Source organism: Drosophila innubila (assembly GCF_004354385.1).
Source record: "Drosophila innubila isolate TH190305 chromosome 3L unlocalized genomic scaffold, UK_Dinn_1.0 0_D_3L, whole genome shotgun sequence".
Taxonomy (NCBI): Eukaryota; Metazoa; Arthropoda; class Insecta; order Diptera; family Drosophilidae; genus Drosophila; species Drosophila innubila.
In genome coordinates this window covers 3,063,615-3,086,302 of record NW_022995376.1, presented here as the reverse complement: position 1 = coordinate 3,086,302, position 22,688 = coordinate 3,063,615, and the positions used below count along the sequence as shown (strand labels likewise).

Genomic DNA, 22,688 nt, shown 5'->3' with positions numbered 1-22,688 from the left:
CTAGTTAATTACTTGAGTCATAAAATGTGTAATACTAAAAACAGATTAAAACAAGTATGAAAATAATATTTATTATTTTAAATATTTTCTTTAATATTCTAGTTAATTACTTACGTCTTAAAATGTTTAATACTAAAAACAGATTAAAACAAGTATGAAATTAATATTAATTATTTTCCGCATACAGTCAAAATTTAACAATCATATTCTCAATAAATTCAAGAATTTTAAACTTGATTTTCAGAATAATTTTCTCAGTGTTAAAGTCATAACCCCACGATAAATATAAGATTTTTGTTGTTCACTTGTGATATTTACTTTGATATTTTTTTTTTATACTTATTTTCTTTACTTCTTTTCTCAACGAATCAATCACAATGATTATGATAAATGATTTCTGTATTTCACTATTTTTATTTTCGGCTACAGCCATTGTTTGGTATTTTTCTTGTATTTTTCTGTGGAGTTTTTTATTTCCTTTTTTGTTTTTTTTTTTTTTTTGCATTATTATGGCGCATAATGGGCGATCAGCGAGTTGGGGTTGTAATTGCCGGCTTATAAATCACAGTGAAAAGATAAGTATAATTTCTGTTAGATGATCGCTTGCCTGACCGGAGTTGATTAGCACATTTGTTGTCTGAATGGGATTTTCACTTTTTTTCCTGTACGAAATGAAACGAAGCGAAATCGAAACGAATCTTCATGTAACGCTGACCCATTGAACTGTTTAGTTAAAGTACGAGTACTTGCTGTTTTTTTTTTTTTCAACTATTATTTTTCTTCTACTTGTTGCTGGCAATCTAACTGGCTATTTATTTAACGGTACTCTTTTATTAGCCTGGCTTATCGCATATTTCGTATCTTGTTAAGATACTTCATTAGTGTCACACAGACAGACGAACAGACAGACAGACGGACAGACGCCTTTCCCGCATTGATTAATGTATGTCAGGCGGAAACAATAACAGCAACTACAACTACAACGTGTAATACAGACCACCAATAGTTGCTGCCCCAAACAGCAGCAACTGTTGCTGTTGCTACAAAGTCAACCTAAGCCTGACTCACACAATGCAACTCTGTTTGCATAGGCCACGCCCCTTCCATGTTGGTCGCCTGCAATTTGAAGTCTTTATTGTAGACTTTATGCAGAAAGGTGGAACTGCAACATTAGTTTGCCCCAAGAGCCTTATACCAAGTGGCAAGCCGACCACAGATATATTAAACTTAATGTCTTAGATAAGACTTGGCTACTGAAGGCGTATTAAATATATTAGAAAAAAAAAACAACCTTAAAATATATATCTTAAATTTATTTTAAATGTTCGATTAGATTGTATTTGCTAATTTCTATGCTAAATTCAGTAAAGATTCAGCTCTTAATTGTTTAAATACATTTTTAAATTAAGAAATAATTTTTAATGTGACATATTTCATTTAAATAATTAAGATCTCACAAACATTTAATAAATTTCTCAGATTCAGAATTGATTTTTCAAAATATAACTATTTTACGAACATTTTATACATTGTCTTGAATAATTTCCATTTATTTTTATTGTCAATAGACAATTGTTAACAAGTCTTTGGATTTATAAACTTAGCTATAAATTTAAATTTTGTTTACATTAATATTAATATTAATTACCACTTGTATTTGTTTAAGTTACGGTTTTTTAAATGTCTCCTTAAATTTTATAAAACATATAAGTTCAATTTTGACATTGATTTCAATACATTTTATGTCAAAATATATGTTGTATATTTATCAAACCCTCTAAATAGACATTGAAAAAACTTCCCTAAATCTTTTTTTTAACACTATATTTTTTTCGCATGCTTTAGTTGACGTAAATAAATTTTTAAAAAAATTTAATTTTGGGTAGGCTCAGAAGATTTACAAATATGTAATAATAAATATTTAACAATAATACATAATATAAATATGACTGAGAAAGCTAATTATTACTAACCTTTTATAAAAATATAAGTTAAAAAATTTTATTTCATTTGTTAAAAAATTGTTTCAAAGTTTTATATATTTCTATGATATTAATCAAATTTTTTGTCTTCTTTAAATACAAAAAATTGTTAATAAAATAAGTATTTTGTTGCTTAAATACAATAAATGCCTTTTTATTCGACTACAAAATTTGATAAACTTAATACTAAATTATTTTTTGAAGATATTTGATTTAGTAATTATTTTATCAAAATTTAAGAAATTATTTGCTAAAACAGAGTATAGTAAATATTGCTTAACTCTCAATTCACTGTCTACAACCCACGGCACAAGCTGCTTAATGAACTATTCACAGGTTTCCATTGATCGGAACAATGTCTTTAAAGTGATTCAAGTTATACCATATTCATATATATTGATTAACTAAGCGGCAACATTTTGTGGGGACAACTTTCAAAAAAGTGCTAACAAGCTGCAGGTTGCAGGTTGCAAGTTGCCGCAAATTTGACAATATTTGGCAATACATATTTTTAGCTAGTCTTTTAATATTTTTTGTAATAATTTGTGACAAGTTTCTTAATAAATGTGTACGATATTTGGTTTTAATTTTTTTTTTGCAGACTCGTTGCTGGAACACCCAAGCGGCAATGCAAGTGGCATAAATAGTGAGCGAGTGAGCGAGAGAGAGAGACAGACACTTGTCGCCTTGTCATAAAATAGCAGCTGAAAAAATGTTTGCTAGACTGCCGGCTGCAGGCGGAGGCAGTGATATTTATCAGCATCAGGATCAGGATGAGGATGCAACGTCAACATTGAGATCGGCATTTCCCAATTCCCGACTGGATTCACTGGCAGCACATCCAACGCCCGCAACGGAACATGATGCAAGTCTAGACAGTCAATTGGCAGCGCCAGATACAGTGGACACTGGCTATAATCCATTGGACGATGATTGGTGGTCCAATGCCATTGAGGTGGACACATTTGACTCGCCGCTGGCCTTCGATGCCAGCGAGAATGGACTGTGGAATGGGCATTTTGTGCCACCGCCGCCACGTCCGCCCTTTCTGGATGAAAGCGTCGCCGCTGACGGTCTGACCACCTGTGATCTATGCACGTGGGCCTGGCAGCGTAATGCCTACTCCCTGGACGGTTCGATAGGTAAGTGGCGATATCGAGATATCGCGATAACTCCTCTAACATTGCAATCGCCAAGTCTCCAAGTCGCCTAGTCGCGTTTTTCAATTAAAAACTCAGCCCGTCCCAGTTGGTAACTCCTCGCCATAAAAAAAACAGCGAGCAGACAATACGAGAGTTACTTGCTCCTCACCATCGATCGCTGATATCAATTTATCAAACTGATGTTGGGCGTGCGTGGCGCGATTGCTTTTCGGCGTTGAGCCCAATCTCAATCCCAATCCCGCTGCCAGTCCCAGTGCAGTCCCAAAAGCCGTAGCCTCAACCAAACCTGATCCCCATACCCTACACTCAGAGAAATTAACGCTTGGCAGCAATAATTGCTAGCTTAAATTTATTTTTTTTAAATAGACAGTGTATAAAAATTAAATAAGAAACATTTTAAATTAACTTAAATTATACTTAACTTTCACTGGAATTTGTAACATCAAATTAAAAAATCCAATCAACATAAATATATCAAATTGAATATATTACAAAATTTTCAACACTTAATAAAATAATTTTATAATAAAATTTTTCTGTATTAATGCTTTCTATTCTATAAGATTTAGAATTTTAAATTAAATATAAAAAATATTTCAATTGAATATTAGCAAATAAAAAACATGCATATTGTTTATATTAAATTAAATAAAAATAATATAATAATATTTACATAAAGGCCTGACTTCAGCAGGCCCGAAAATAAAAATTCCTGTCAAGCTTCATATAAAAAAAACCTTGCCAGGAATGTAAATAAAAATATTATATTATTTTTATTTAGCTTATTTAATTTAATATAAACAATATGTATGGTTTTTAATTTTTTTATATTCAAGTCAAATACTTTTTATATTTAATTTAGAATTCTAAATCTTATAGAATCTAAAGTATTATTAATATAGAAAAATTTAATATATTCTTGCAGAATAATTTTTCTATTCACTTATTATCTACTTTTATAATAACTGAATGTCTTGAAAATCAACGTTATACTTAACTCACAAATATTTAATGAATGCAATTTAATTTTATTAATTTAAAAAAATTTAATTATTCCTGCAGGATAATTTTTCTATTCAGTTATTACCTACTTTTATCTTTAAAATGTCTTTAAAATCGACGTCATACTTAGCTCAAAAATATTTAATGAATGCAATTGAATTTTACTCGATGCAGATTCAAGTCTGTAAATTTAATATTATATTTTGCATATTTACTATGAAATCTTTTATAGCCAAAGTGTTTATTATTTAATTTGTAAATACCTAAATTTCTATTTAATATGAATTCTATTGATAAAGCCATATTTAAAGTTAAATCATAGGTCAAAATATTTAATTAAAAGTGTACTCATTTTTAAACATTTTTCGCTGAGTGTAGGCTGCGCTTGCAAATTTAATTTAGCACATAACTCTTTGTGGCACAGCCTTTGGCATAGGCGTTGTTGTAGTTATAGGCCTCGATCTCGATCCGGGAATATGTATGTTGCTCTTCCGCGCTATCGCAGACATCGAAATCTCGAGTCATTTGTCTCTGCGCTTGTAAAATCCCAGAAAGAAAACCAAGCATTGTAACTTTGCCTTAGACGAAACATCAGTAAGAGTTGGTAAGAGAAAGAGAAAGAGATAGAGAGAGTGAGAGAGAAGAGTATAAAGCAGTGGGCGTGTGCAGAAGCAATGCAGACAACCCAAAGCTTATTCTCCACTGCCGATCCCGATTCCTATGCCGATGATTAAGTCTCCGGGCTTAGAAATTTGCAGTGGGCTGCTTATAAAGCATTTTCATTAATTTATTTGAAAAGAAATAAAGTAATATACACGCCGTAGACAATCTGCAAGCACTATTGAATTAAATCTATTCAAGATCTTGTCACAATTAGAAGAAAGCTAAGGCAATTTATTGTTGGATTAACAGGAAACGGAAATGCAATTGAGATAGAAGAGAAAAAATCGATTATAGAAAAATAATAATTGATTTTATAAGTACTTAAACAATAAGTTAAAGAGCTGTATTCACGAAATGGGAAGTATTTAAATTTTATTAAGAAAAATAAATACAAAAAATGTAGCATTATTTCTTTTTTATGTTATATTATTATAAATATAACTAGTCTCCCAAAGTGACCTTAAAGTCCTATGACATTTATTTATGAAAATTATGAAATTACTAATAAGTTAATTAAAAATATTAATAAATTATTATTCATTTACTCGACATATTAAAAAAATTAATGAACTTTAATAATATTATAATATAAAACGAAGATTTTAAATCAATTTTCTATATGTTTTAAATAGAACTAGTCCACCAAATTGTCGTTCTAAATGCTGAAAATGAAACAAAAGTGCATTAGAAAATTCCCAAAAACCTATCTGACTATTTATCTAAGTAATTATTTATGCTGTTACCGTTTGCAACTCACTTTATAGAGTATGCCGTGTGAGTGCATCTGCATAACAATTTCGAGAATTTCGAGTGCAAATTAGAAAAGTCACAATCAAAAGTCACCCGCTTAAAAAGTGGTTAGGAACTCAGGGAATAACCCAAATAATAAATGCACAAAGCGAATACCATGAATGGAGAAATAACTGACCACGGGGAGCACACAGACATACAGACATACAGACATGTGGCATGGACTGCGATTAGGGTTACGAGTTTTGGGTTTGGGTAATATATATGGCATGGCATTTAGCCGTTTGGTGTATTTGATTTCCAGGAATCGCTTTCAGCACAAATTGAAGTCATTATCCAGGAAGAAGTCAAAAGGGAACTTTAGGGGGAGGAGGTGAAAGGAGGTTGCCTGTTGACCGGGGTTATTAGGCTAATTATAGAGTGGGGCAAACAGTATTTCAGCATTTCTCATCAGGCGCTCATATGGAACTGGATATATGTATAAATGACTTTATTCATGCCGACTGTTTGTCGCCGTCGTCTCGACTGCTTTTTATTTTTTATTTTTTTTTCCTCTGCCCCAGCAACGTGTCAACTAATTTGCAACACTCGCCTGAACTGTATTTTTTTTTTTTGTTTTTTTCTGTGGCTAGATGGTAGAGGGTAGAGGACCTGGTCAGTTCCATGGAAATACCTGCGGCTGACTTTTTGACGCTGTGTGCGAAGGGATTAAGCGGCGGCAACAGCTTCAAAAAACAAAACAAAAACGACTAACAAATAATTTGACTAATGTCTTAATTTTGCGCCTAGGTGTTTCGGGTAGTTTCGGCCAGAGCGATCGCTACACAGAGAGAAAAATCCAGAAATAGCATAATAAATCAAACTACAAAAAAATAATAGTTTATTTGTCAACAAATAAATACTTAAAACTAAGCAAATATATTTTAAATACATATTTACAATTTTAATTTAAGCATTAAATTTCAATACTCGTATATTAAACTAAAATTTAAAAGAGGTCAGCTAGAAAAGTTAGAAAGTATTAAATTTGTGGTTCTGAGATTTTTTATGTCTACGAAATTAATTATTAATTTGTCGTTTTATTATACAATATTAGAATGCAATAGAAAATAAATTAGTCAACCATTTAATAATGGTGTTTTTTTATTTTGTAAATTGTTTTATCAAAAATCTATTATTATGTTCATTTTATTTATGCTTATTTTATATAATTCACATTGGCATTGAACTCGCTTATAGTCGAAATTTAACAATTATATCTTGAATACTAACTTACAATATTTATGCTAAAATCAGTTATTATTATTTTGAATTTATATCTGACATTTTTCTCAGTGTAACTCCAGCTCCAAGTCGTGCCTGGGCTGCAGCGAATGCCATTCACTTCGCTTCATCCATGGAGCCCTAGCAAATTGAGTCTTTGCATGTCGTGGCCCAGGTCTAGATTTTTAGCTTACGAGTATTTTTTTTCAACTTCCAACTGTTTCGTTTTGTTTTGTTTGCCGCTCAAATTGACAGCTGAATAAAATGTTATTATATTTACACCATAATTTGCATGGCAATTAATCAAATGGCATGCAAAATTGTCTACCAACAACTACAACAAAAGTGCCAAATGTTACACAACAACAAAATGCTCTTTTTTGTTTTTGCGACACATTTTGTGGGTCGCCCCAATCCGGGCCCAGACAATTCCCAGAATTTTCCACAATTCTGACAAAATATCAAAAGGTCGAAGCCGCCTGAATGTCTAAATTATGAGCACAAAGTTTGGCAGACCAATTTTGCACAGTGCCTCGTTAGGTAGTTGGCAACGCTGTCTGGCTGCCACTAGAGATGGCCAAAAGCGTTAATAAATAGGTGTGGATGGGAGTTCTGTTTAAAAAGAATAGGATTATTATTACGACTATTATTAACATTAGGATTAGTCATACTAAATCAGTAGCAGTCACAGTAGCAACAGCGTTGTCATAATCAAAGTCATTATGCATTTCATTGCCATTATCATTAGCATTAGAATCATCATTAGTATTATTATTATCATTATTAATTTGTTTTAAATTTCTGTATTGTTATCGGAATCAACATTATTAATATTATTAGCATTAACATTAGCATTAGCATTAGCATTAGCATTAGCATTAGCATTAGCATTAGCATTAGCATTAGCATTAGCATTAGCATTAGCATTAGCATTAGCATTAGCATTAGCATTAGCATTAGCATTAGCATTAGCATTAGCATTAGCATTAGCATTAGCATTAGCACAGCATTAGCATTAGCATTAGCATTAGCATTGGCATTAGCATCAGCATTAGCATTGAAGCATTAGCATTAGCATTGGCATTGGCATTAGCATTAGCATTAGCATTAGCATTAGCATTAGCATTAGCATTAGCATTAGCATTAGCATTAGCATTAGCATTAGCATTAGCATTAGCATTAGCATTAGCATTAGCATTAGCATTAGCATTAGCATTAGCATTAGCATTAGCATTAGCATTAGCATTAGCATTAGCATTAGCATTAGCATTAGCATTAGCATTAGCATAAAAAGTGGCACTAATGCATTGATTACATAATTATCCTTTAATATTTCTTTTGAATTAGGTCGCCTCACGATCTCAGCTCTACCTCCACTTCCATTGCTCTCACCTCCAGCGTCACTTTATGGCAAATTAAGCTCACCGCTTGATTATTTCGAACCGCATATTTTATATAATTTATGCGCTGTTTCAGCTCTTTTTATTATTATTTGTACCTTTCTGTGCTTAGCTTGTTCAGCCTAACAAAAATAGCAGTAACAACAATAAAAGGGTAACAATTCAACATTCCACAAATATTTACAGCAATTTGTAACACAATAAAAATAAAATGACCAGGCCCAAAAAAAGAAAAATCACAAAAATTTAACAACTTGCCAAAGAACCCACAAAAAAAAGGACCAACTTCTGTTTGACTTTGGGCGTTTACAAATGTTTTACAACAATATCAACATCAACAATAACAACAAACAATGACAAAGGCAAAAATCCGTTGAACAGCAGCTGTTAAAGGCAATTTTCCCCACTTTCCCCCACCTAAGCGCACTTTTGATATTTTTATTGTTGTGGCGAAATATACATAAAATCACATAAATAAATTTAAGTTCCTCATTTTAAGCCCTAAATATTGGGGTGTATTTGGGGGAAACCGCAACTTAAACACATTTCCTCCCTGCCTCCTGAGGGAATAATATCATAAATATCATAATGGCATTGTGCACAAACACCATAAATATTGTAAAGCCATAGACGAAATAATTATTGACAGATTTATGCACACAAAAAGCTATTGAAAGTGCCTCCAAATTGCGTTTGGGCCAGATTAGCAGATAACTAGATCAGACAATATGAAAATGGCTAAGCAGATGATGTTATATTGTGCAGAAGTGTAAGGGAAATTGAAGAAAGGCAGTTGACGAATGATATTCGAATGGAAATTTGTTGAAAAATTTAAATTGCAGTACAAAAGGTTTTCAAAATATTTTTATTATAATTTTAAAGCTATTTTGAGAGCATAAATACACTGTGATAAAGCGATTTTTATTAGTTACTTAATAGATATTCGATTGATAAAAAAGACAGGTATCTTAAAAGAAACACATTCATTTTAAATATTTTATTTTAAAGATAAAATAACTTTAATAGTAAAATAAAAAAAATATGTGGTCTTACAAATAAGATGTTTTCTATATTTTTTCAGAAAGATCTTAAATTAAATTATTTGTTTTTAAACTATGAATGTTTGTCCACAAAATTGGGGGAATATATAGAGAATAGACCATAGATGCAACTCTTGTTTGTCAAAGAATTTTTTATTTTTTTTTTTCTTTATTTTTTTTTTGCTGTTTTCCTTATTTTTTTTTTTTTGATAATTTTAAATATAGTAAATACTGTTTATAAAACTATTTTAATTATGCTGCTTTTTATCAAACTAATTTAAATTTGTCATATTAGTCTTATCTGAATAATCCTGGAACAACTTTTTAATAATAACTGAATAATCCTAAGAAACTTATTTTAAAAATCTTTTAATAGTTCATTAATTATTTTTCACCTAGCAGTTATTTGCAGCTATCAAAGTGGCGTTTACCATAAGAAAGCAACAATTGAAATTGCTCTTCAGTTGGATATGTATTTCATATTGAAATGTGCAATTTCCCTTGGCCACTTTGCGAGGCAATTATGATTTTCAGGTTTTCCGCATCGTTGGCGCTGACACGGCCCATGAATTGTCGGCTCAGTGGCATTTGCTCGTTAACGCCTGCCTCACTCGCACAATATTGGAACAATATCTGACTAATCCGCGGATTATGGAATGTGCACGGGAAACCGCAAAAATCATCCGTGTTTTTGCTGTTTCTCTGTATTTTTTTTTTGGGCCCCTAAAAACGGCGTCTGAGTTGAAACTGAGGTTATTCAGATTGTAAGCGGAAATGAGTGAATTCTTCGCATGTTTTTGTTGCTTTGCGGCATTGTTTTTGTTGGCTTGGCATTTGTTGTTCCTGTGCTCTCTCACTCGTATAATTGTTGCAACGCATTGCGGCCCGAAGCCATAAAAAGTAAACATAACACACACACAAGCCAAAAGAGGGAGCTGAGGGGGGAGGGGGAAATGTAGGAGCTAGGGGAACTGAGGAACTGAGCAACTTGGGGAAGAAAACTTATTTGCTATTTTCATGGAATTTTCATAATTTCTGCTTCCTTTTTGTGGTTTTTACTATGCAAAATGGTAAAAAGTAAACAAGATGCGCGAAGAAGATCGACAGAAATTATTATTGCAGCAATATTCTAGATACTATATGGGGGTGTTGACGATGTGTGTGTGTGTGTGTGTGTGTGTGTATGATGCCAGCATAATATTTTTAACTTTGTTTACATTTTGCATTTTTATTGTGGCGTCGTCTTTAGCTGCATTTTGTGCTGCTTTTGTTGCTTTTAATCAATTAAAGCGAGTCGAGTGAAGAGTGGAGAAAAAGGCAGGGAATTGTCTTCTAAAGGGAAGACACAACTGGACCACACACCAAACAACTGAGCGACTGTCAAATGCGGGCGCCAGGGAAAGAGATATACTCATATATATATAAATATAGGAAGCGAGTGAGTTTAAAGAGCCAGTCAAGGACAGATAATAGAATTGCTGAAAAGCTGATTAAAATAGTTTCACTTTTTAATTACAATTTATGCATTTGCTGTCTGCTCATTTTGTTACTAATTATTGAGGCAATGGGCCCGAGGGCACCCCTACAATAAGATCAAAGAGACCTCATAAATATATATACAGACTCGTGGAAGTAGGAGACACGTCTGAAAAACATGCCACTGCCACCGCAAAAAAAAAAAAAAGAAATCCAGAGATACATTGTCTCTCTCTCACTCACCCCCTCTCTTTGATTCCCACTCTCCCTTTCGTTTGGTCTACGCCGGCGACAACAACATCAAAGGAAATTTTAGACGCGGTTTTCCTGCCCAAAACATAAACATACGCTTATAACTGGCGGCTCTATTTGTTTTTGTTTTACTCTAACTCTGGGTATATCAATTTTCATACGAAAAACTATATAATTGATCAGGCTGAAGATCTAAACTATTTCCTTTATCTATTTTTACCTTTAAAAAGTCCATCAATCTCTATTAAATTTGGTATAGGAATTTCCTAAGTCGGAACCCGACGAAACAAGTTGAAATGGAGTCTAGATACTTGATGAGACTGAAGAACTATATTTCTATTGCTCTATCCTTATATTTTTGCATGTTTTTAAGTACACCGTAACTATAAAAACTATTGAATTTTGTTTTATTTTTATCCCACTATATCAAATAAGGTTTTTTTCCTTTCTATCTCAGACTCTCCTCATCCCGCTTAAACTTTTCTTTCAATTTTCTATCTAAGCGGCTGAAACTTGGTAATAGCTCTTCCTATGTCAGAACCCAGCGAATTAGAATATTACTATTGTAGTACAACACGTAATTCTACTGTTTAACAAATTTAAGTTAAGATCTGTTTGCTTTAACAAGTTATTCCAAGAGTATTTCAGCTTCGACGCCTTAAAAATAAAGTTCCTTTGAATTCCCTTACTTCATTTTTTTTTGGGTTGCAATGAAAGAAAAAATTAAAAATCAATTTCCTTATGCTCCCACCGTCCCCCCAAGCTCATTAGCAGCGCATCATATCACAAAAACGTTTTCAGTTTTTCAACTTTCGAAATTTTGCACCGAGGCGACAAATTCTTTGAAAGTCTGCCAACATGCGGGAGTTGTTGTCATGGCTAAAGAGGAAAGCTGTGAGTGGCAGCAGAGGAAAGTCCACTGCAAAGTGGGTGCTATTTTTAGTGCTGAAAATCTAATTTACTAATGAGCCATGAGTATTCGAAATATGCACATAAATTGCGTCTAATTGAAAATCCATGCGCGGATAATTATGACTGTTAGACAGCATTAAAAATTTCGGGCGTAAAATGAACCTCCATTTAGTATTTATTATCTAAACAAATTCTGGAAATTTAGTATTTTCAGCTAAGTGAATGGATGAGGTCAGTGCAACGGCAGGTGGAAAATTGCTCAACTGTAAAAGCAAGAAAATGAAAACGGAATTTAAAAGAATTTCGAATGATAAGCAACAACTGGAAGAGCAGGAAAATTTATGTGGTTAAATAAAGGCTAGACTGGGTTAAGTAGCTCTATAATTTTCAAGTTGAGGGAAAATTTGATTTTAAGAGCAGAAAAGTTAATTTTTAATTGAGAAGCTTAAAATTCTGATAGCTGAAGTACGTAAGAAAAAGGGAATGGAAGGTTTTTGAAGAGTCTGTTGCAGACTTGCCAGACTGTCAATTCATTTTTCAGTGTTGACAGACTGTCTAGTCTACAAAAAATGAAGGGAACCGCCTGCCAAGAAATGTCAGAGAGTCGTAAAGAAGATTTAGCATGCTTTCTTTCAATTCTGCACAACTGTAAAAGAAAACAAGGCATAAATTGGCAGCGAACAGTACTCTTATGGAGTGGCAGCGTTGCCAGACTGCCCGCCAGGCTAGACATTCCATACATTACTACCTTTATCTAAAAAAAAATATATAACTTCTATTGTATCAAAAGTTCAACAGTTCAACTGATAGCCTAAAGTTTGTGCCCTTTGAAAATCACTTTATTTCATTGCTTTCAAATTGAAAACCTTAAGGAATCGTAGTTTGACCTGATGACATTAACACACGAATTGCAGCTAAACTAGTTAGTCAAAGGATTACACTAAATTTAGCCATAAACTTTGATTGAGGCCAGCGAATAAATTATAAATTACAATAAAAAAAGAAGCTTGAAAGAAAGTCTGAGTTTAACAGGAGAATCGTGTAGGAATGACACTAGTTAATGCTTAGGATTAAATTGAACAATTTCAGCACATGGGCCAAAGGTGCAAACAGGTGTCCATTATATGGTCAATGTGTTCTTGTTTTTCCTTTTCCTCAATTTTTTTGTTCTGCAGCTGTTCATTCATTTGGGGAGATTGGTCATTGCGTGGTTAAAGTCATAAAAAACCCACGTACACACCGGAGGACTATTGGCCGAAAAGATCATAAAAACAAAGTTTTTATGAACTGACAACGACAACGACGACAAGAGCAAACAACGTAACAACACTGACAACACTAAGAAAAACAACAACAACCAATCAGCTCCCGTCCCATGTTTACTATAACACCTAATGTTCTACTAATTTGAAATATGTTTACGAGTGTCTGCAAACGTTTCTTGGACTCGCGTTTTAGTTTAAGTTTCGGTTACAGTTGTCAGTTTCTTTTTTTTTTACCTGGTCAGCCCCCTCTCTTTATTATCATTTCATGATCCGTCGTCGTTCGTTGTGTTCTACTGTTTAAATTTTGATTAGACGTTGCGTTCATCTAGATAAACCTCGTGTAACTGTTGACTTTGACTTTTCCTTGACGATCGCACCCAGATATCGAAAAAAAGGCCCTTAACTTTTTTTTTTTTCTTGGGTTTGTCTAGTAACATTTATGTTGTTGTATGTCGATTTGCATAGCCTGTGATAAGAATCAACAGTTAAATGTGTGCTCTTTTATGACCTGTAGCTTGTTTATTTAATTGTCTTTTATTATGTTGCATTTCGGTTTATTATTTAACTAGTTGTGTCAACAAGAATAGAAAAGAAATACTACTCTTACAATATGTGATAGCTCAAAGTTTATTTATGGCGACTATATAGATAGGTGCTTGTCCTATAGCTACTTTCTCCACAAGATAAGCTATTTAAGTTCCTTAAAAAATTTATTATGCTGCACGTATGTTGAATAGATGATACTCTTGTTGTTTTTGACTTTATTTACTATTCGATCTTTCTGAAATATTTAGAATTTGAAGCTTAGATGTTTATATAAATGTCTGCCAAGAATCACGACTTTAGCTTAAAAGATAAGGTTTTTATAGGGATTTTTAAGATTGGTCAAGCTGGAGAAATAATCAGAAAAATTTGAATTCTTAAGTTAAACTTTTTTATCATCATCTTTTACGGTCTATTCCGTTTCGACTGTTAAATCTCTCTCTTCTCACAGCCACAGCATACCCTTTTAATCATTTTACAGGGTATCAACTATTTAATAAAGCATAATAAAACAGCTACACAGAGCTCTTTGCTAATGCGTCATATAAATTATCAGCTGAAAGAAATGAGAACTGTTAACTGGTGCATAAGTTTTCCATTAACCGCTGGAAAAGTCTTTTCCCATAAAGTGGGCGTGTGTCAAATTTTTATAGCCATCCAAAAATAAAGTAAGCACCTAGAGGCAGTATTGGGGCGTAGGTTCTACTCATAAATAAAACATAAAATTGTTTTTAAAAAATTTAATTATTAGAAAATAAAAAAAGAGCTTTCTGCACCAATTAACAAGTCAAATCAGAAGTGGGGGCGTGGCCAGAGGGCGCAGAAGAACATTAATATTTGATTTGCGCTTCATTTAATCAGCAAATTTGCATTTGTTTTGGCAACATTAACATTAGCTTTGGCTCAATGCAGATTTCCAATTTCCACTGCCAAAACAATTCTTGGGACAACAAATTAGGGCGGTTTTGCTAAGATCAAGGGGGCGTGGCAGAGGAAGAGAGAGGTTGAAAAGTACACAAAAGATTTATATTATTTGCGCCAAGTTCTAGTCGAAATGCAAAAGCCATATATACAAAACTAATTAAAATTCAACTTGGCAAAAAGTTTTTAGCCTAAGCAATAAATATTGTAAAATATGCAAGAAATTCTCCCACTTTTCACTATATTTCCCACTAGCAAACGCCTCGATTTTCATTTCCTGGCATTGCTTGAGTTTTCCATGCGGTTCCATTTGTCATTTGACTGCCAAAGTTTTTGTTTGTGTGCCCAACTTGAAAAGGAGCAAGAGAAATTGATAGAGAAGCAAAAAGAGAGGTAGAGAGAGAGGGAAAGAGCACTCTGTGGCATTGATAGGTTGCCTTAAAACTTGGCTTATTTGATAAATGCTGCTTAATACTAAGTAATTCCCAACTAATCAGCGCAGTAGTGGAAACAATTTATCATGCTTTATAACCAGATTTTCACTCTATACAAATTGTAGTACAAGTTCTTAATAAAGCTGTTATACAATAGACACATATATCAAAGTGACAGCAACTGACTTTATTTACCTGCTCAAAAAGGGAAAAAGAACTACCTGAAAAAAAATAAAGGACAAAAGGTGAAATGTTTGTGTGATAAACCTAATGAGCTCAAGGTGAGTTGGGAATGGGAATGGGAAGAAATAGTATAAAGTTAAAAGTCGTGTGACATATAAAACTGTTGTCACTTCTTGACCCTAAAAGGTTTCAATTCTTTTCTTTTTCGGCTGAAACATAAAATTCAATTAAGACATTTTCACGTTTCGATAAAATGCTGAAAATATTTTTGAATAATTCTAAATAATTAAAGAAATGTTTACTACTTTCATAATTTGTTGGCATTGTTATGCAAATGGAGTTCAGTTCAGTTCGGTTCGGTTTATAATTGAGACATTTGCCGCAACACTCGGGAATTTATAGAGAAGTTGGAAGCATATGCAAATCTCTGTCAAAACTTTAGCATATTTAATGAGCTTTAAATCTTCTAGTTCTGCTGATTGCTACTTTTTCTTGTTCTCGTTCTCGTTCTTATTGTTTCGTTTTATGCTTTTTTAGTGGTATTATTTATTAATAACTTGTATGTAGATTTTGGCCTGACATATGACCATGTCATGGCGGCAACATTCTTTTCATTTCATTTCATTTCATTTCATTTCGTTTCTTTCTCGCTTCTTCTGTTTTACACACTCGATTTTAATTTGCTTTGCTTCTCTTTCGCATCTGATCCTTATCAGCTGGTAATGCCTAATTTATGTGGCAACTTCAGGTCTTAATTTATGCATGCGGCTTAAGTGAAATGCCCCGCTTTCAATACACAATACTCCTATATCATTTTTCTTCTTCCTACTCGCTGTCTTTACATTTTCCAGGCGCGTTAATGCTTTAATTGTCTTTGGCAATTAATCAATGTTTATGTGAGAACTGTAAATTTTTCTTAACTAGAATTTATGTTGTGAACATCACACCGCACACTAATACACTCACTTAACTAGAGAGTTAGCTTTAATTTGAATTTCATCTCTCTTCCTTTATTCTTTTGCATAATTCAATTTATTTTGCCGCTGACAGTAAACAGATTTTGGCTTTTAGTTGCCAAGACATGTCACTCATTGGCAAGGCGCCAAAAAAAACCAGGGCCAACACATCTTTTGGCACAAAGTGCACGACCAAAATGCCAGTAATCAAGTCGGCAAAAAAAAAAAGGAAACTTGGCGGATGCCATCTCGTTGCTTAGCTGAAAAATTGAAAATTGTGCAATTCAAGGGTGCAAATGTCGAGTTAAAAGTTGCACACTTTGAAACTCCAAAGGAAAAGCAGGAAATTTCCATAGTAAGTGCCCCTGTTTGGACTTTCCAAGTCACATAAATCAATCAAAACTTAAGGGATTGCTGTGTGAGAAATATATTTTTGTTCTATGTCTCTACTGTAGCTTAGTGTGGCGCTGAAAATTCCTAGAACACACTGCGTAACACACTTGTAATATCTTAAATATTATATGGCGTCTACTTTCTCTCAATATTCCTTAAAAATATTGTAATTTTTACTTAAAAAATTTGATTTTTTTCCATCAATGTCCATTTCTCCGTACTCTTTCCTTGAAACTACTTCAAAAACTTCAAAATCTCATAACTTTGTCAAAACTCAACCGATTTCCATGCGTAATATCATTTTGATCATTATTTGAGCTCTAAATTAATTCTGCATCAAAATATTATTTAGTTAAAAAATTCGATTTTTTTCCATCATTGTCAATTTTTTCCATACCTACCACTTTATACTTTTTCAAAAACTTCAATCTATCACAACTTTGTCAAAACTCAACCGATTTTCACGTGGAATACCATTTTGATCATTATTTGACCTCATAATCGATTCTGCATCAAAATATTATTTATTTAAAAAATTCGATTTTTTTCCATCACTGTCCATTTTTTCCATACTAACCCCTTGACACTTTTTCCAAAACTTCAATCTCTCATAACTTTGTCAAAACTCAACCGATTTACATGTGGAATACCATTTTGATCATTATTTGGCCTCTAAATTCATTCTGCATCAAAATATTATTTACTTACAAAATTCGATTTTTTTCCATCATTGTCAATTTTTTTCATACCTACCCCTTTATACTTTTTCAAAAACTTCAATAGACCATAACTTTGTCAAAACTCAACCGATTTTCATGCGGAATATCATTTTGGTCATTATTCGACCTCTAAATTGATTCAGCATCGAAATTTTATTTATGTAAAAAATTTAATTTTTTTCCCTATTTTTCTTATAATGTTACTACACTTGCAGCATTTTAAATTTTATAAAAACTGAAATGGTTTCCAAGGCGTACCATTTTTCTAATCATAGGTTTTTCTCTTAATTGGTTTTCCTTACATATTAATCTCTCAATACTCGTAGTTTTCCCCTTTGGGCTATTTAAAAAACCTGCTCAAAATTAAGTCATTAAGAGTTTGTACGCTAACGCTAATGATGCAGAGTGTACACTGTACATACAGTAGCCGGTGGTTGTTGCAGCGGCAATTGCATTTGTTGTGTTTCTCTCACCTGCCAAAAAAGGTAATTTACCAAAAAATAAAAAAAAAGAACAGAAACTAAATAAACAAACAAACTAACAAACAGCCCGAGGGGTGGTGGTGGTGACAGGGATTGGGGTAAAATAACAATAAACAACTTGTGCAACGTGTTTTGGTATTGACCACAAATTAACAGTTGCAGCATTTCGTTGGGCTCTTGGCTAGAACAATTTATGTAAAACATAAAGTGAGGCCATAAAAAAATGTGTGTGGCAGTTGCTGAAGGGCAACAAATGCGGCGACGTCTGCAGTGCGTAATTACGGCTCACATTACACAACACACAACACAACACACACACAACATATACTCACACAGACAGACAACGCACATTTGCACTTAATTGTGGCGCTTAATTAGACCAAAAAGGTGCACAAAGGCACTGACAATGGCCCAAAGCGATGCATAAATCGTTGTTGCAGTGGATATGAGAGTGAGAAGAGGCAGCGAGAGAAGTTAGAGAGAGAGAGAGATAGAGAGAGAGGAGAGTAGAATATGTTTACACAGAAAAAAATATACGGGATGCTAGAGTATAATTAATCCTGAAGGTGATATAGAAGTTCGTTGATCGCAAATATTCTTTAAATATTTGACTTAAGTATGCTGATAACAAAAAAAAAAACTATTATAAGAATTATATATTTAAAAAAAAAAATATTTCAAAAAAATAAAAAAAAATTGAGAAAATATATAAAAAATAAATCAAGATTTTTCTCAATTTATTATTAAAATAAGACGTGTTTAAGGAAAACATTCGAAAAATACAAATAAAAAAAATAAGTAGTCTTATAATCAAGACATTTTCTCATTTTATTATAAAAAAAACTTTAAGAGCAAATACAAAAAATTAAAATCAAAATTCAATAAACTAAATTTAATTTTTTGGCTCTCAACGAATTTTATTTACAAAAATCTTGAAATATAAAGATTCTAAAAATTAAAGAGATACAAAAAATTAAAATCAAAATTCAAAAAACTAAATTTAGTTTTGTTTTAATTTTTTGGTTCTCAACAAATTTTATTTACAAAAATCTTGAAATATAAAGATTCTCTTAAAACTAAAGTATATCGTCTGAAAAATGCGTCAATAATACATTTATTTTAAATAGTGAACAATTGGAAATTGGATTCCCATATAATTTTCTTATTAATTCATGCTAAGATCAGAAAAATTGTAAATTTTAATTTGAAAAATTTTTAATTCCAAATTTTTTTCTGTGTAGTGTTTGAAGAGTTGCATTTACATGTGCAGTGCACTGTTTGACGACTCCATTGGCTTAATTGCATTTAATTGTTGCTATTGTTGGCCAAAATACAAACCAAGGATTTCAAACCAAAATGCCGCCCGCTAATGATACAAAGAAAGAGACAGAGAAAGAGAGAGAGAGAGAGTTAGATAGAGACAGAGAAATTACTCACTTGTCAGCGCAACAAATTGCGAGACCAGGGCCTTTAAAATTAGCTAAGGGTCCCCAATGTAATTAACTGACGTACCCACAACTACGACCCAAAAGTTTTTTAAAAACTGCTCACCCCAAAATTCCCCCGTTGCCTTGAGTTGTTCGAAATTCACGTGAAATTCTGTGCGAAACTTCTGTTGAAATATTCGGCATACGCATTCGACATTCGACATTCAGCATTCGACATTCGACATTCACATTCAGATACACTCGCTCATTCACAGTCGTATCTGTATCTTGTATCTGGTGGCGCCGCCGCTGGGGGTCCTGTCCCTTTTCACTGCCTCTTTCCCTGCTCTTTCCCCACTCTTTTCACCGCTCCCTTTGCTTTTTTCCCGGTCTCCTGTCGTTTGTCCGCACGCTTGCGCATTCAATTTAATTTTTATTTTTATTTCGCTGACAATTTGCAGCCGCTGCAAAAATTTTGTGCGTTTTTTAACGACTTTCGGCAACCCAAAAAAAAAAGAAAGAATTCCAGCACAGAAGAAGAGTCAGAAATGCCGCTTGACCAACGCATGTTGCACTCTTTATTTATTTATTTTTTATTTTCTTTAATTCGTTGCAGTTGTTGTTCTTGTTCTTGTTCATTTGATTATCGCCACTGTCGCCGTGTAATTTATTATATTGACTTTTCTGCCAAAAAAAAAATATACCTATATATATATCCGACTGTGGCCCTTATTTTTATGGCTTTAACCTTTTGCCAACCGCCGCGTTGCTGACATTATTTAATTTGTCATTTAACTTGGTTGCCACACTGACTTCTGCAATTTTTTTGCCTACAGCTTCTTCAGACTCGGCCATATGTTGCGAATAAAGTCTCGTAAACGAGTGTGTAATGAATATATGGGGGGTACTCACTCGTATACTCATACATATACTCGCATGTTCATCTGTTTGTCTGCTCAACTTTATGTTGATATTCATGACTTTTTGGCCCACATATGCTACTTCCTTTTTGGCCACACAACAAACTGTAAATTATATTTTATTTATTTTCTCGCTTTCTTTCTCTTAACAATGCACTGTTTCGTAGAATCGCAGAGAAAGGCGGTAGCAAACTAAGAGAATGAATTGAAATAATTGTAAAAGAATTTTGTAAGGAAATTTATAATTAATTGTTATATGAATTTTTGAGTTTATTCAAAATTAAAAGCAAAAAAGTTTTTTAAGGAAAAACTTAAATTTGATTGAAAAAAAAAAATACTCCTCTGAGTATATAATTTTTCTAATGTATATAAATCGAATTGTCTGTTTCTGAGAATCCAAAAAAAAAGAATGTACCGATTGAAGTTTGAAAATTATAGGAATAATTAAAAATAAGTAAAAACGTAGAAATATTAAAAATTTATTAAACTTATTGAAAATTAAAAAATAAAAGTGTAGTCCTGCAGCAATTAAATTTTAAATAAAAATATTTATTTATATCTTCTTTTCCAGGGTTTATAAATCAAATTCTCACAAAATTGAATAGAGAAAATATTATTCACAATTTTTATGAGCTTTTAATAAAAAGTGCTTATTTCTATAGAAGCTACATAAATGTCAAGTTTTGCTGAAAACTAAATAACAATCGAAATACTTGAGGCAAAAATATAAATGTTATTATTTAATTAAATTTCCACTAGATAATGCAAGTCCAATAAATAGTATTCACATTTTTAATTAAAAGTAATTTATAAAACATTTTTTAGCAAAAATATGCCAAGTCAGATCTGAAATATTTGTTGTGCATACTGAATAAAAAATAATCTAAGGAAAACAGTATTGAGTATGATTCACAATTTAAATGAATAGCTATTTATATAGTTTCTATAAATAATTAAACGCCAAAAAAGACTGCTGTTAATTAAATGCATTTAATCAAAATTTAAATTGTGTCGCCAAAAAAAAAAAGAGTCGCCCACTGCCAAAAGATAACAATAACAACAAGTAGTAACAACAACAACAACAGCAACAACAACAACAACAACAAGCGACAGGAGGCAAGTTGCCAAATGTGGAGCCACCAAAAATGCGCTAAATCATTTCTTAATTGCTCAATTTGAAAACAAATGCGAGCATTTAATTTAATTGTGTGGACTGTTAATTGAGTCGTATTTGGGCCGGCTTTTTGCAGCGGTTGCACGAATGCCTGCCACGCCCACCGCCCCCCCAATGATACGTTGTTAGATAAAGCGCGACTTGCCTCAGTTGTTGTTGTTGCCTCCGTTGTTGTTGCCTCAGCTGTTGCAGTTTATTTTCGGCATTTTTGTGTGGCAATTAAAAATGCAACTGTGCGACAGTTTGTGGCCAAAATGCTCAGCTGCAACGCCAAAGGGGCAACAACAACAATTTTCCAATGATTTAGCAGGTGGTGGCAACAGACAAAATTAGCATATAAGTGGAGAATGCATTATGGCGATTAAATGATGTTGCCACATTTGGAGGCAGTTTGAGATAGCCATAAAGAGTGGACTGGGGAGTGGGGAGTGGGGAAGTGGCATGTGGCATGCAGTGCCATCAATTGGCGGGGGCAACATAAATCTCCATTGGTTTTAGCTTTGCTTTGTGGCATCATCAATCATCTTGCCACAGATCGATTATTACAATTTGCTGACAGGCGAGAGAGAAGCAAGCAGCGGGCAGAGAGAAGCGTGAGGCAAGAAGAGAAGCGATTTGGCGGCAGTTACATCTGCGGGCAGCCATTTGTATCTGATGGATGTATCTCGTATGCCTCCTGCTGCTGGCGAACTGCAACTGCAACTGCAACTTGAACAACAACAACAACAACTGCTTGCAAGCCCAGTTTGCATTTCCATGGAAACTGTTGCAGTTGCAACGTTGCACAGCTGCAACAGTTTCTTTATTTTGGTTGTTGGTTCTCATTGCCTCTCTTGGCTTGTTGTTGTTGCTTTCGTGTCAAGTCCTAAAAGTTCCAAGAAAACCAAAAGTTTTGCCATGTTCTATGCCAAAAAAATGACAAGTAAGAACGCGCTAGTCGAGTGGACGCAACTTTAAGATACCCTGTACTTACAACGAGCAAACATAATACGGAATTTCAGTAAAAACTCCAAAATTAAGTAAGAAATATATAATTAAAGTAGTTTTTGGGTTTTTATTTCCCTCTTAGCATATATTTTAAACAACCAAGCTCTTAACTTAATACTCTACTTAAATCAAATATTATGAGCTTTTTCGTCTACTTTAACGCAGAATAATATTCATTTGTCGCAATTTGGCAAAAATAGTCTGTATACATGCTTAAGAAAACTCCTGCTAAAATCAGAAGTCATAAACTATAATTTTAGAAAAACTTTTATAGCCAGAGTCCGTTAAAAATTGACTAAATCGGGTACACATATATTTTTTTATACCCAGAGTTCATTAAAAATTGACTAAATCGGGTATATATATTTTTTTATACCCACA

At 33.0% G+C, this 22,688-nt stretch overlaps 1 protein-coding gene across 1 annotated transcript in view; it reads left to right on the top strand.

The window, feature by feature from the left end:
* LOC117788611 overlaps positions 1-22,688 on the top strand; it is a 74,123-nt gene that overhangs the window by 32,047 nt on the left and 19,388 nt on the right. Inside the window, exon 3 of the mRNA XM_034627419.1 lies at positions 2,584-3,124. Coding sequence (XP_034483310.1) covers positions 2,695-3,124 — 430 coding nt within the window. The 5' untranslated portion in view covers positions 2,584-2,694. The remainder of the gene's footprint in view (positions 1-2,583; positions 3,125-22,688) is intronic.